The sequence below is a fragment of the Trichomycterus rosablanca genome, chromosome 6, assembly GCF_030014385.1.
Source record: "Trichomycterus rosablanca isolate fTriRos1 chromosome 6, fTriRos1.hap1, whole genome shotgun sequence".
Lineage (NCBI taxonomy): Eukaryota > Metazoa > Chordata > Actinopteri > Siluriformes > Trichomycteridae > Trichomycterus > Trichomycterus rosablanca.
In genome coordinates, this window is record NC_085993.1 from 43,267,700 (window position 1) to 43,283,274 (window position 15,575).

The following is a 15,575-nucleotide window of genomic DNA, read 5'->3' on the forward strand; positions in this document are numbered from 1 at the left end:
AGGAGCAGGTTTGAGAAACAAAAGCATACAGAACAGCATATAGCAACATTAATTGCTTATACATTTCATTTAGTTTTTATTTCACTTATTCTTATCAATCATTTTATTCTGGTCGGAGTCACGGCTGGTCTGGTTTCCCTGGAAACACTGGGCGCAAGGCAGAAAGTCAAGTTTGTGTGTAGGAGCGTTATAATACATTTAGTTGAAATGCTTATTTATCATGTCATGTGTTTCCCTTTGTAACAAAGAGTGTTTATTTAACAAGTGATTTAATGTCTTATCTGGGTAAACAGTTCCATTAAAGTCTCTAGGAAATGATTTCTTTTAATTGTTAACAGTTGAGAGTATTTTTGTTCAGTGTTAAATAGTGTTGCTATGGTGGACTAGGTACATCTTTAGTGTAAATTCTGTAAGTATTGTTCGAGTTGGCAGACTTTAATAGGTCAGATTGGGGTGTGTCTATATTTAGTCTGGCTAGGTTTTATAGACATGCTAAAATGTCTAAACTTGTCCTGTCACTTGGGCATGTGGATAACTCTATAAATATGTTTGTATCATATCATGGATTAGCTTACTTAGATTTGTAAGCTGAAAAATACTCTGTTTTATGGTCTTGTAATGCAGGATTTATTTTCCATGTCTGCACAGGAAAGGTTTCCTCCAGCATCTGCTTTCATTATCTGTCAGTGGAAAATTCCGGAAACAGTACACACACGAAACAGAAACAAATGCTAATTCTTGTACAACAGAATAAAGCAAAGACAGTCATCAAACTCCTCACAAATATTGATCTGAAGACACATTTAAAGACTAACAGAACAGTACAAGAATTATAGACTGAAACTTTTAAAGGGAATTATTAACCTCTCATGCTATGAATGGACCCAGTGGGTTAACATGGCCGTAAACATCCAAATAAACAAACTAAATAAAAATCATATTAAACACTGAAACAACTGCACAATAAAATATTTATTGGTATTTAGCGTCTTTAAGAGTGTTACCTGAACAGTTTTTCATGTATTGATATGGCAATATTTTCACCTTGTTTTGCTTTACGTTTGCTTTACAGGTGAACCTGCTAGCTTGTTGCAGGAGCAGACAGTTGAATCGGATGCCACTTCTCTCACACTGGATGGTCTTAAATCAGATACAGAATACGTTATTAACCTGTATCCCCTTTTTCCTCGCGACAGTAATGCACTATCTACACTTAATGCCCGCACATGTGAGTTCACACACACACACACACACACACACACACACACACACACACACACACACACACACACACACACACACACACACACACACACACACACACACACTTTGAACAATACTCCCTGCTGCTTCAAATTTATACTAAACCTCCAGCTTTATCAATCTGATCTCGTCTGGTCTTATACGCGCGATTGTTGTCCTTAATTGATGTGATACTGCCACCATGTGGTAATTTTTATAGATATCAATGATCAATTATGACGTAATTATTTAATTGTATAATTGTATCATGATGACCATAATTGATCTTGTGTTTTCGTGTGTGAGTAGTGCGTTTAGAAGGAGTGCAACAACTCTCTGTTAACACAAGCTCAAGCAACAGTGTTGATGTGCGCTGGAAGGGAGTAACTGGTGCCAGAGGATACAGGCTTGTCTGGGGACCTACAATAGGTAAGCATTTAAGCATTGTAATTTTTTTATTTATGCATTTTCTCCCAATTTAGTGTAGTCAATTTGTCCTCCACTGCTGGGGGATCCCTGATTCCTGATCCCTCTCGCCAGTGGAGTTCACATACACCAGCAACTTTCCTTCCAGTCAAACCTGATTAAAAACCAAAAGCAGTGTTTTTACTATTTATTTTTTGTATTTCTCCTTTGATTTGCATCCCCCCTTTCTCTACATGTTAAGCCTGTTAAAATATCTTTCCTGTTGTTTCAGGACAAGATCTAGAGACTGTAGAGGTGGCAGGTGACAGTGAGACTCATAAACTGGTAAACCTGAACCCTAACACAGAATACCTGGTTACTGTCATTGCTTTGTATAATGGAGAAACAGAAGGGCCTGCTTCAACCACACGCTTCACGATAGGTATTTACAAACACATATACACATACATAATAAAGGTTTATTTTGGTGTTTACTTACTCACTTACTCTAAGGCTGAATTTACATGATACACTGCAAAACTGTATTTTGTGTTATTGTTTCATATGAAGTGAAACCCTGAACTGTTTTAACAATCTTAAATCTAGCAGAACACGTCTCCAAATGACCGTCATTGACAGAGCTTTTTTGTTTTAAATTAAAACACATCATATAAAACTGCGTCTATGATAACTGTCTAGTCCGTTGGACAGTTGGTCAATATTGTCAGTAGGCAGCAGAAAGCAATTTTGCCACATATAATGTGAAGCACAAAACACTTATCATGTAAAAGCCACCTAACACTCAACATTGGGGCATCTGAGTCACGTTACTTTGAATAAGTAGCTGTATTAGTGTATATAAAAGGTTAAACTATTTATTTTATCTAAACAGAGCAGCAGGTTCTGAGAGCCATTTCAAAAGGACCCACCAGCATCCGACTGAACTGGAACCAAATCCGAACAGCCAGAGGCTACCGACTGGAGTGGTATAAAGAAGGAGAGAGTGAGTTACACACACAAACACTCACACACAAGATTATGCATTGTTAGCGTTCTTTATTAGCAACATTTCCAACCAGTCCAGATTTTTCAGTCACAAATAGCTAAATACAGAGCTGTGACAGAAAAACAGGAAACAATGGGATTAACAGCTTCATTGTGTCATGGCGTAGATTCTTTGGAGACTTAGCTTAGGGGTAGGTCACTATTCTTCCAAAGTAGATTTCTCACAAAATATTCACATCAATCTTGTGAAAAAAAATAAGAAAACATATTACACAAGCTCCACACATGCATAATTTTGTGATTTTACTGCGCAATAGTTTCAGCATTTATTAAACTATATAAATGCATTTTAAAAATTTCAATTATAAACTCCAAATGCAGCTGGACAAATTAGCACCCTTATTTTGTACAGACTGTAAAAGTGCTCTCAATTAAAATCAAGCGTCAGCTGTCCAAAATTAATTTCAATTAGCTTTATTCAGGATTATACTAGTTTATATCGTTTGAGGTATAAAACACTATAACACAGTTCTTTGATGCACTTTTTTATTTTTGTTTCCAACCACAGGCAACAACATTCAAAAACAGAACTTCTCTCAGTCTACCACAAGCTATGAGCTCAGAGATCTTCAGCCAAGTACTGATTACATCATAACTCTGTACACACTCTACGAAGGACGAGAGGAGTCCACAACAGGTCAGAACAGTCAGCTGACACAAAAGACAATTCAAAACAACACTAATGTGATTTGTATTATATGTTATTTGAAAGTGTATTTTTTCCAGTATCTTTTTTTTGTTGTATTATATTTTTTAATTTATTTATTTATTAATGACATTTAAGATGTTAGTGTCAACAGAATTATATGAATTGACCAATTTTCCCTTAAATTTGTCCATATCTAATGATCATAGCAGTCAGAAGTTAAAATATTCCAGCTGGATAAAAGTATTACATGCATTAGTAAATGCACTTGTGGCATTAGATGGTGCATCGGTCAGTTTTGCTAGCCCAGCCCCTTAGTCGATTCTAAGCAGGATGAAGCGATTGCTGAAAATAAAATAAAAATGAAACATGTTTCTGTTGTGTTTTATAAATGATTTCTAATAATTGTTTGTGTTTAGTGTCTAGTGTGGTTGGTATAGTCACCGATCTCCGAGTGCTCGAGACATTTGGCAGTACTGTACGGCTGGGATGGATAAGGGTGCTCGGAGCAACGCAGTACAGCATTCTCATACTGAACACTGAATGTAAGAATGTATTGTACATAAAAATAATTAGTGCTAGGCAGTCTGATGAGATACAATCTGATGGTATCTTAAGTCACTTGCCAGAGCTTGAGTGACTTTTTTAGTTTTATGTAAAGTAGCTGTTGACAGTTTTATGGCTCTTTTTTCAGCTGGGTTAGAGCAAAACCTGGTTGTTCCTGGAAACCAGACAACAGTTGACTTGAGCGACCTTATAGAAGGTGTATCCTACTCCGTAAGTGTGACTGCGCTAGTGGGCAACATCAAAGGAGATCCAGTCACTATCTATCTCAGACCAGGTATGTATATCTGTTTTCTTGTCTGTCTGTCTGTTTGTCTGTATGTGTGTTTGGTTTTGCAATATTACAGTGGGGTTATATTACAGCATTTCTCCCAATTTTCCTCCAATTATTTGATTGCATTTTGCTTCCTCTCTACTGCTGCTAACCTTCACTCCTGACCAAGGAAAGCCGGGATTTTTCACCTGCACGAGATGAGCTCATATGGGGCTCATTCTCACACATGGACAGTCACACGCTGATTTCCACTATCCATCGCCTGATGCAGGCACTATCGATCAACCAGCAATGGTTGTAAATCAGTTATGAGGAATCTGCTCCGGCATTTACCCCTGACAGATGAACCAATCATTGACCAAGTGAGCGCCCCGACCTGCCAGTAGCAGAACTGAGATTTGAACTCACAAGTTTGAGATGTCAGCTCTGGTGTGCTAGCGTGTTTTTACTGAGTGCCAGGATAAACAAATATTTCATAAACTAACATGATTTGAAGTAGTAGCCCTGTACACCTGAGATCCAGTATTGAATGTCAGCTGACGTTTTGACCAGCCAAGTGTCTAAAGAGACATGATTGACTATTTCTCTTTTGTGGGGAAGGGGGGTGAAATGCTAGTTGAAGCCCTGATATGGATTGTAACGATGTTCAGGGAATTCCTGCCTTTTTGTTTTCTGCTGAAACTAGTCTTTCCTTGACCTGACCACAATTAAGTGGTTATTGGAAATAAAATGGTTTAAAGTGGTTCAGATTGTCTGCTTTATATCAGCATCCAGAACATAATATGTTTAAACTGGTTTGTAACTTTATTGCTACAGTGCAATACAGATACACATGGTCAAACCTAAGTGAAAATTAGTGAACACATTCTCAACAAGGAACGTGCACATTTTATGTTGATCTGCTGCACATAAGATATCAGAAACAAAACAAAAAATGTGGCATGTGTAAAAGCAAAAGAAATTTATTTACTTATAATGTGGTAAATTCTGCAATTAAATAGTTTTTTGACTTGTTGTAAACTGCTTTGCTATTGCTACTTCTGGTTATAAGTTGTCTTAGTAAATTAAAAAAGAAATATTGTTTGAAATAATGTCTTTATAGAAATGATAAAAAAATGAAGCATTAGTTAATCAGTTATTTAATAAAATTATTTCTGCTTGATCTTTTAACATGATTGAATATTTCACAGCATCAGTTCTGAATAAGGTGACAGACCTGCGTGTGGTGAATGCTAACAGTCGACGAATCCGAATTTCATGGACTGGAGTTAGCGAGGCAACAGGTTATAGAGTCACTTGGAGACAAGGCAGTAGTAAGTGTATAAATACATTCAGTATACATTGTATATATATTTTTATATAAATATATGTATCCCAAAATTATAAAATGCTAGAGTGTAATCTCTGTCTTTCCTATCTATTTTAGATGCAGAGCAGGTCCGTGTGCTTGGTTCAGATGTTACTGCTTACACTATAGAAGGGCTACAGCCAGATGAATCTGTTATTGTGGGTGTGGCTGCTGTAAGCGATAGCCAGGTCGGAGATGTAGTGACTGTCACTACCAGAACGTCTGGTTACGTAGGGACAGTCACAGGCCTGCGGATCGTCGATGTCCGTCCCACGCGGATTCGAGTGTCTTGGTCAGCTGTATCCAGGGCAACAGGCTATAAAATCACTTGGCAGCGGGATGATGGTAGGCATGATAGATTTATGCTAAGCAGGTACAATGCTGCATGTTAATCATTTTAGTATGTGTCAAATTAAGCTCTGCGCTTCGTGCTTTGCATTTGAAACAACCATATTTCAGTACTTGGTTTATTTATGATATCTCCTCTAACCCCAGGAGTGGAAGAAACTCAGAACTTACCTGGTGATGCTACATCCTACACCATTGATAGGCTGCAGCAAGGCACCTCCTACAAAATATCTGTTTCTGCTCTGAGTGGCTCCAGGCAGGGACCCACTGCCTCCCTGAATGCCAGGACAGGTACTAATTCACTTAGCATCGTTTTTATTTACACATGACAGAAGTCCTGACAAGGCATGATTTGTCAAACATAAACGGCAAGAGTAGAACCTGTTTAGTAGTGAACAAGCGGTCTTTTACAAGCGGTAATGAAACATGCTAATCATATTGAATAAAGATGCAGCTGATATATTAAAGCTTTTTCTGACAGCATTAGTTTATCTATTATGATATAATAAACAGAGTTTTACTTTTATACTGGAGCATGATGCAAAATATCCACATAAAAAAAGATACACAGACACGCAAATGCAGAATTTAATTTGCAGTGACTCCATATTGAGGCAACAGCTTTCATTAGCAATTTTACTGTATAATAGTTTTAGCATTCATTAATTTAACTATATAAATGTATTAAAAAAGTTAGAAACTCCAAATGTGGCTGGACTTATGAATGTTAATGAATTTAAATGTTCTTTTTTAACTGACTGCATTAATCGAACAATGACTTTCTGGTCTGTTTTTGGATAACCAGTCAATTATGGACATTCCTATTAGCTGACAACTTAACAATTTTGCAAACCTTGCAAAATCATTTCCTAAGAGCAAAGGGTTGATACTAGGGATGTAATGAAGCACCACAAGACAGTAAAAAATCGGTGCACATATGCCACGGTTCTAATTGGTAATTCATTTAAGATGAATCGATATTCACTTTAAACAGCAGAGGGCACTGGCACTATTCACCTTGTCTGGTGGACTGCACTTCACAAAGTTGCCAGGTAGGGGATTTTCCAGCCAAATTTATTTATGTGAGGATATTTCTTCATTTGTATTATTCGTTTATTTATATAATGTTGGATGGTGAACCCAGTATCGTGGGTAGAGTGTATCGTTACATCCCTAATTCATACCCAGTATTAGTATGTTGATGTAATTCTGTAAGTGAAGAATTAACATAAAAAATGTTCTAGTTTAATTAAATGAAATATTATGTTAAACAAATAGCTAAGAATCTTATTCTTGTCTTGTCTGTGCTTAGCTTCAGATGAGTTTGTGGTTGGACATGTTACTAATTTACAGCAAGAGTCTCGAGGGGAAAGCATCAGAATCAGCTGGGTTGGAGTTCAGGGAGCAACAGCATATAGAGTACTGTGGAGGAAAAGTGAAGGTAAGTAAGCGTACGTACACACATACACACTCGTTTACTTTTGCTTAGATCCACCAGTTCTAAAATATCTTTCACTAATCAATTTAGCTTGGAAGCAAAAGGTGTTGGTGAATGATAAAGACAGCCACTTAATGTAAATGCATCATTATTCACTTCAAACTGCCTAGAAGAAGATTAAAAGAAGTTTTGTCAGATACAGTATTTAAATGTTCTATTAGCAGTCAGTGATGGTTGCCTCTCATTCATTGCCATCTCTGGCTTGTTCTGGGTTTCCCTTCTTTACCCTCTTTTCTGGTTGGTGTGACTTGGTTGTTACAAGCGTTCTGAGCAGCTTGCCATATTGTGACAACAGTTTTCATTTTCTATCTCTGTTCTATCCACTTTCAGCATCGGGACTCTGTTTAGACTGTTGCAACACATTTGGAAGTATATAATTTATTTAATTGATTTTATGCACCTGTTACAAATGGGTTTGGCTGAAACACCTGAGCATCAGCAGTACAGCGGTAGCCTGTGTTAAATCATTTTTCCATTGTACTTTCGAGCCCATGTTTCTCACAGTAAGATGTGCAGTTTGACATTTGTACTTTCTTGAGTCAAATAATACTTTTATTGAATTTTACAAACTGTCCCAACATTTTCGGTTGTTAATAATCACTAAAATACATAGATTTTGTATTGTAATAATATGTTTAAAATAACTGCTACCAGTTAGCGCCCAGGTGGCACAGCGAGATATTCCGCTAGCACGCCAGCACCGAGATTCTGAACTCCTCGGTTCGAAACTCGGTGTTGCCACCGGTCGGCTGGGCACCATCTGGTATGGATAATTGGCAGCGCCTGCAGCAGATACTAATTGGCCACAGTATCTGCAGGGTGGGGGCCAGACTATGTGTGGGTGGGTGGGTCTTCATACGCTGTGTAAGGACCCTGATTGGCAGAAGAGATGCCTGTGCAGAATGCAGGGGCGAGAAGAGTAACGTTGTGCACATGTTGGAAGAGGTGTGTACAGCGACGTGCTCTCCTTGGATGCAATCGGGTAGCGTTCAGCAGCGGAAGACAAATTGAGTGTGCTAAATCGGGAGGAAAATGGGGAGAAAATGCTTACAAAAAACTGCTACTTTAATGTAACCACTGATGTGTCTAGGTGGAGATGAGCAGCTTCAGTTGGTAGGTGGCAATATAACATCAGTGGATCTTAAGCAGCTGGAAGGAGGAGCCCAGTATGACATTCAGGTTGTGGCCCTGATTCAGAACAGAGAGGGGCCTCCAGTCTCCATCAGAGTCACCACAGGTCAGTGTCACCCTTAAAGACAAGTTCATGTTTAAGCATGTTTGGTCAGACACACCTGCGTATCACTGTAGAGATAAGGTGCGTGTATGGGGGGCGGGGTCGGCATGATCATATTAATGTTACACTACTTTTAAGTTGGTTGTCACTTGTGCTTATGAATAGCTTTTAATAGTGGAAGGGTGTGTTTTTCAGCATCATCCGAAACTGTGCCTAGAGTAGAGGGACTGCGTGTTGAACAGTCAGCTGCAGGAGGGCTGCGTTTCTACTGGAGTGCGCTGAGAGATGTTGATGGGTATAGAATATACTGGAGGTCTTCACAAGGTACTCAATGCACATCACACAACTAATTAATCCATGCTGTTTACTCATCTACAAAAAGACACACCTGCAAAAAATGTGCATGATAACTTAGGGCTGGGCGATTTTCACGATTAATTCGGTTAATCAGAATGAACGTTTTCACCCGATGTTAGAATGTGACAATCGCGATTGTTTACATACTTTATATTTTTACTAAAATACCAACATGACACGAGGCAGAAACTGACCAGACGCTCGCGGAATATAAGTCAGGGAAAGTTTAATATAAAAAGGCAAAAACAGTGTACAAAACCAGGTCAGAGTCCAAAACCAGAGGATAAACTAAAACAGTAAACGGAAGACAACAAGGGTTATACACGGTAACGGTTAGATTCAGAAATAAGGAGCGTAAACACAATCACTGAATCGAACACCGCTGAACTGAATCAAAACTCCGGCGCGGATTGGCTGACCGGGGACATGTGACGGTCCGTGGAAACATGGGAGTTGTAGTCTATATAGTTAGAAGCAGAACGTGCCCCCTCCATCCACCCCCCAATCACAAGAGGACAAAATCAAAGCTGAGCTGAGTGATTACTTCACCCCCCCTCCCCCAGTATAGATACTGATACAGACTCACTCAGTGGTGGAAACAGCACAGCACAGACTCGTGTTTCTTTTAAGAAACCTGTAAAGAACTTTTTTTTAGTCCTTTTCCTAATGTAAGGTTTTGCTGCACATTATTTAAAAAAAAAAAGAGTTGTTTGTGAGCTATTCTTATAAAGCATATAGATAATTCAGATTTCCATTTTGTTTTTAATTATTGTGATCGTTATTGTTATAAATTTTTAGATCCTTAAAAGGATAATTATAGGTGGTGGTGGTACTAATCTGAGTCTTATTTCAATTGCATTATACAAGAACAAAAAAAATCGAAATCGTAATCGACAATCGGTTATAATTTTAAAATAATCGAGATTTTTTTTTTGGGGCAAAATCGCCCAGCCCTATGATAACTTGCATACAGGCTTCAACCAATGCAGTATTAAAATGCATGTTAACATTTTCTTTTTGTTATTTAAATACAATGAGGGTGTAATACATATGTCCTTTGGTATCTGGTACCACAACATTACCAGCAGGTCCTTCAACTTCTGTACGCAGCAACATGGATCCTTCTACAGTGCATCCAGGTGCCATCTCTTGTACTTATAAATGATGCACTACCTGTGTGCCCATTTGAGGTACTTTTGACGGTAGACAGGAGTTAGGATGGCTACTTTAACTGTTCTTTGACTAGGCAGCCCCACACAGAAGGGTGTAAAGCACTGTGTGTTGTTGTAATACATTCACCTCATCACCAGTATTATAATTATTTGCATTTTGAGCCACAGTACCTCCACTGTTGGTCATTACCAGACACCATAGCCTTCATGTCATCTGGCATTAATGAGTTCTGGCTGCCCAACAAGCTGTCAGTGGTTTGTGGCCTCTCCTTTTTCTCCTTTTTAGAGATACTTCAACCCAGCCATCTGATAATAATAACGTAACAGTTGGTCCCTTGTGAAAATTACTCCCGATTGTATGCCTGATTGTATTTGCTGCACTCAGCAAGTGTACTACAGGTAACTAGCATCAGCCCAACATGTAATATATCCCTAATTGTAACAAAAAAGGCAGTGTCATGCACATTTTTGAGGGGTGGTCCTAATGTTTTGGCTGATTGCGGTGTCTGCAATGGTTTAAAGTTTTTTTTGTCATTTTTCAAACACAGTGGCACAAAGTGGCTTTATAAAGGCCATCATGCTTAACCTGGAGAGGCACAAATGAATTATTAAACATTTTGTTTATTTAAAAATGAAGGAGCTTATTTCTAATAAATGAATCCAATTCTCAGTTGCTCTTAATTGAAAGCCAAAAAATTCAATCCTGTATTATTTTGCACGTTCTGCCAATTTTGTTGTTAGTTAAGCAAATATGCAGTCACATTCAAGTCGCCCATGTGTAAAATCCTTTTTTTTAAGGTGAGGCTGAATCAAGTCGTCGGATTGATAGAGATGCAAGCTCGTTTACCTTGGATGGCCTCCGTCCTGGGTTGACTTACACTATACGATTTGCTGCTGTGAGAGGGGGCAGAGAAGGTCCACCTGTCACTATCAGAGAAACCACTGGTACAGCCTCAAAACAGGCACACACATTTCCCTTTTACCCATAATCCCATAAGAAATTTTAATCACCCCCTCATGATTTAACATCATCTCAGCTACAGTTATACATTTTTTACTTTTCCAGCTCCATTACAAGTTGTGACGGATCTCCGGGCAATAAATACTACCCAGAACTCTGTGTTGCTTGGTTGGAATCCAGTTTCTGGTGCAAGTGAATATGTACTGCGGTGGCAGGATGAAGACGGTGAGAAACACATGACCATGGTTTAAAACGAACAAACAAATAAACAAAAAGAGTGTGTGTGTAAGAATGTTTGTTTGTTTCAGAACCAGACAATGGCCAGACAGTCACTCTTCCCGGTACGACCAACTCGTTCCGCGTGACTGGTCTGAGGCTGGGTCGTCAATACCGTTTCACTGTGCAGGCTATGGTCTTCAATAATGCAGGTCCAGAGACTGCTGTGGAAGAACGCACAGGTTTTCTTTTTATTATTCAAGAAATGGTTTCCCTTCAGATTAAATTTATGCAAAATATATTTGCAGGTAATGTGGGTGCAGTATAGCATTAGGTTTCAGGGGACCTTGGGGTCCTGCATTGTTTTTAGACGGTACTCTGGTTTCTACCCAATAGTAGACTGGCTGCTCTAAATAGCCACTAGTTATAAGTGATTGGGTGAGAGTGTTTTGCCCTGAATTGGCATCCAGGGTGTATTCTGACATTGCGACACTGCATCTTAAAGTGGCACCAGAGCCACCAAGACCCTGATCAGAATTAAGCCGTTACTGAAGATAAATTAATTTGATCAGTCAAGTGTTATGTATTGCACTGGAACTATTATGCTATTGGAGCTGTAAGGAATAAAAGTTTACCTCACCCTAATTATTTTTGTAAATAAATACACAGTTCCCTTTAATAGTCTGTTTTGCTATTTGATATAAAGCAATAAAAGAGGACAAGAGTCAGTTCTATACAAATTCACAACACAGACACTCAGTATTTATTATTTTTTAGGAAACAGGATATTATAATTATACAGTGAATGTAAATTTAAAGTAGGTGAAACAATATTAGATATATTTTTCAAAGATACCTAAGTCGTCTCTTGTTTTTCTAGTTTGTGTGGATGGTCGTTTGGACGTGGTGTTTTTGGTTCCCACCTCTCGTGATCGCTCTGCATTGGAGGAACCTCTTTTTTCTCTGCTTGCAAGTGCTGTGGGATCTCTCTCCAGTATTGGAGCCAGGGACTCCCAGGTAGGTCTGCCAAAGCCTAGAGCACCAAATGCACTGCAACAGACTTTAGCAAGGACACAGGCCAAATTGTTAAAAGAACATTTTAACTGAATCTACAACTGCATATTAAAGATTTATTTTTGATTAACACACCACAATATTTTTAGTCTGTACTACTTTGTCAGATATACATGTACATGAGTAAAGTATAATGAAATTCTTATTCAACATGTCCCAGCTGGTTTTGAAGCTAGGGTCAGAGCGCAGGGTTAGCCACTGTATAGCACCCCGGAGCCAAGAGGGAGCAGCAGTGGCTCCATTGCAGAGCAGGGATTCAAACCTACAGCCTTCTGATTGATAGCCCAGAGCTCTGCCCACTAGGCTACAACTGTCCCAAATGAAGGAAAATGGTGGTAACATGTATATTAAATGTTTTTTACAAAAATTAAATTAAAAAACCTAATACATATCCTATTAAAGTATATAGTGGTGTGTCATATTTGTTACAATTGTGGTGCCCAGCTTATTTTCCTCTGCTCTTTACAACTTAAAAAAAAACAGTTTACTTAAGCTGCGTCTGAAATTGCATACTTCCATACTCAACAGTACGCGAAATGAGGACGCGAGAGCAGTTAGTATGTCCGAATACATAGTATACACAAAGAGGTATGCGAGAAGTACCCGGATGACCTACTTATTGGGCAGCCATGTTTGAGTATGCAAACGATGCACACTTGCGGTCCGCTAATGTATCCCATAATGCAACTGGAGCTGCGTAGGCGATCGAAGCGGAATAAGAAACAAGAAATATAGTGGAAAACGGAGTCCTCTGTTCACAAGTGTAAGTAAGATAAATAAAATATTTTTTTTTAAAGATGAATAAATAACAAAAAGACGATAAATATCCAAAATTTTGGTTTGTAATGAGTCTGTAACTATGGTGATATTACGTCATCACGTCCCGCGTCATCACTTGACGTTGGTAAGATGGTGGACGTAGTATGTACGGGTGTTGTGTGCATACTGCATACTTCTGTACTGAAAGTATGTACTTTTTTACCGGCCGAGTAGTGCATACTTCCGCCAATCTAGTACGTACTCTGTAAGTATGCGATTCCGGACGCAGCTTTAGGTATAGATTTGCTTCTTGGATCACAACTTCCTAAATCAGTATATTAGAAAGTTTAAAGGGTTCCAGCCCTCTTAAGCCCCTAAAAACTGGATTATTTCTTATTTTGGATTATGATGTGTAAATATAAAACCTGGTTAAGGGTCCCCTGAGTAAGGCCCTTGACCCTCAATTACTCAAATTGTATTCAGTCATAATTGTAGGTTGCTTTGAATAAAAGTATTTGCTAAACACCACAAATATACATGTAAAAACCATGATGCTGTGCTACTAGTGGCATGGAGAGTCCTACAAGGATGGATTCTTTGTTTTAAAAATGTTTTTTGATTGTGTGATTGGTGACACATTTATATCATGTATTACTTTTAGCATTTACTCAATCAACAAAGAGGACTATTCATTTGTTAGCAAAATACATAATATTATATTATATACATAATATACATAATACAGAATCTTTTAACATGTTAACCTGGGGGGGGGGGAAGGGGGCAGTTAAACAGATGGATGGCTGGGTCAGTGACGGACATGATCTTTTAACTTTTAAATAATTGTTGTATTGCTATGTGATGCTCTCAAACTCCAGGTGGGAATGGTGGTCTATGGTGCAGAACCTGAAGTGCGTTTTCGTCTGAGTCGGCATAGCAGCAGAGAACCCTTACTAAGGGAGATTCTGTCTACCCCTTTTACTGGGAGACCAGGAAATAATATAGGTCTGTATGTGTATTTTAATGGTCCTGAAAAAGTGACCCTTAAGGTTTATTTTTATTTCTATTTTTATTTTAAAATACAACCTACGGTAGAATTTGGCTGACTATGAAACCGCAAAGCATCCTTACACTATTAATAACATTTTTAGCATTTTTTTGTAAAATGCTGTGTTCACTTTCTGCCAAATGTAACCGGACCCAAGTTCATTTTTGACTCGTCAGTGCACTCTTGGAGGCTGACCACTTCTGGAATGATTGAGCACTGTTATAGTGTTTTTTATTCCTTTTACTTTATTTGTTATTGTCCATTTTTTCATTTATTCTTGTTTATCTAATCTAGTCATATCCAATTATTATCCAATTACTTTCATGTACTCAGGTTTTGTCTTAAACACAGTGTCTAAATACTTGCTTGTTTGTGTGCTGTGTTAGGTCAGGCTATGACGTTTACTCAGCAGTATCTGCTAAGTGCAAGTGCAGGTCGAAGGGCTGGTGTGCCAGGTGTGGTTGTCATCATCACTGATGAGAAATCATCTGATGATCTTATCCGTGCTGCTGCTGCAGTCAGGAATTCCGGTAAGTTCCACGTGTGTGTGGTACACTACACAAACATTCATTAAGGGCAAAACTACTTTGACGAATCTTTATTCTGTGGATTTTTAAAGGCAAAGTGCTATATTGCAGAAATAACAATAACATTAAGGTCATGCATTTAGCACATGATTTTGATAGATATATTCATGGTATACTGTAGAGGATTAGCTAAATTATACAGCGGTTGGACTACAATTAATTCATTATTTTATATACCATGAATCATATCATATCGCTACTGTGCCAGGGTTACAGTTGTCCTGAGAGCTCTATATACCTAGAATTAATTATGAAGCTTACTGAATTGTACAGTACAATTGGCCATTAGTAACCATGCCTATAGTTAAATCCTAGAATCAACAAAATTCACTAAAATAAAAGTTAAAATAAAACAGAAAATGTATTTTTTTAATGAAATAGGACAGAACTGTGAGGGCTTGAAGTAGGTGTTTGGTCTTCACATGTAGTGCTGTAAAATTAGTTTTGGGTGTTTGAAGATACCATTATGGCAGAACATTTCAGACCCCATGTTTTTATCCATATTAACAACTTTGCACTAAAATAATAGCAAATAAACACAATCATGTCCAGATCATATTAGCTGTAAACTATACAGGTGCATTGTACATATGCAGACATAATATTTATTTATAGTCAGTCTATGTGAAATGCAAGTGTCACAAAGCCTCTTATGACTTGCCCTGCCCAGCATGTCAGTTCTGTTGATAATTGGCCTTTATTTATTATCTGGTATTATTCTAAAAAGTGCCTGTAATCCCCTTATTCACATGCTGGCGAGTGTGTCAGCCAGTATCA

At 38.2% G+C, this 15,575-nt stretch overlaps 1 protein-coding gene and 1 long non-coding RNA gene across 2 annotated transcripts in view; both read left to right on the forward strand.

Moving 5' to 3' along the window:
• col7a1 (collagen, type VII, alpha 1) overlaps positions 1–15,575 on the forward strand; it is an 89,169-nt gene that overhangs the window by 9,883 nt on the left and 63,711 nt on the right. The window contains exons 9-27 of the mRNA XM_062998143.1: positions 1,073–1,228; positions 1,552–1,671; positions 1,940–2,089; positions 2,540–2,650; positions 3,221–3,349; positions 3,778–3,903; positions 4,053–4,199; positions 5,387–5,509; positions 5,623–5,889; positions 6,040–6,183; positions 7,205–7,333; positions 8,481–8,627; positions 8,820–8,948; positions 10,952–11,098; positions 11,220–11,339; positions 11,423–11,572; positions 12,211–12,347; positions 14,042–14,168; positions 14,598–14,741. Coding sequence (XP_062854213.1) covers positions 1,073–1,228; positions 1,552–1,671; positions 1,940–2,089; positions 2,540–2,650; positions 3,221–3,349; positions 3,778–3,903; positions 4,053–4,199; positions 5,387–5,509; positions 5,623–5,889; positions 6,040–6,183; positions 7,205–7,333; positions 8,481–8,627; positions 8,820–8,948; positions 10,952–11,098; positions 11,220–11,339; positions 11,423–11,572; positions 12,211–12,347; positions 14,042–14,168; positions 14,598–14,741 — 2,703 coding nt within the window. The remainder of the gene's footprint in view (positions 1–1,072; positions 1,229–1,551; positions 1,672–1,939; positions 2,090–2,539; positions 2,651–3,220; positions 3,350–3,777; positions 3,904–4,052; positions 4,200–5,386; positions 5,510–5,622; positions 5,890–6,039; positions 6,184–7,204; positions 7,334–8,480; positions 8,628–8,819; positions 8,949–10,951; positions 11,099–11,219; positions 11,340–11,422; positions 11,573–12,210; positions 12,348–14,041; positions 14,169–14,597; positions 14,742–15,575) is intronic.
• LOC134317186 (uncharacterized) lies at positions 2,574–4,126 on the forward strand. Its single transcript, XR_010013182.1, has 4 exons — positions 2,574–2,650; positions 3,221–3,349; positions 3,778–3,903; positions 4,053–4,126. It is a non-coding gene; the product is annotated as an uncharacterized LOC134317186 (long non-coding RNA).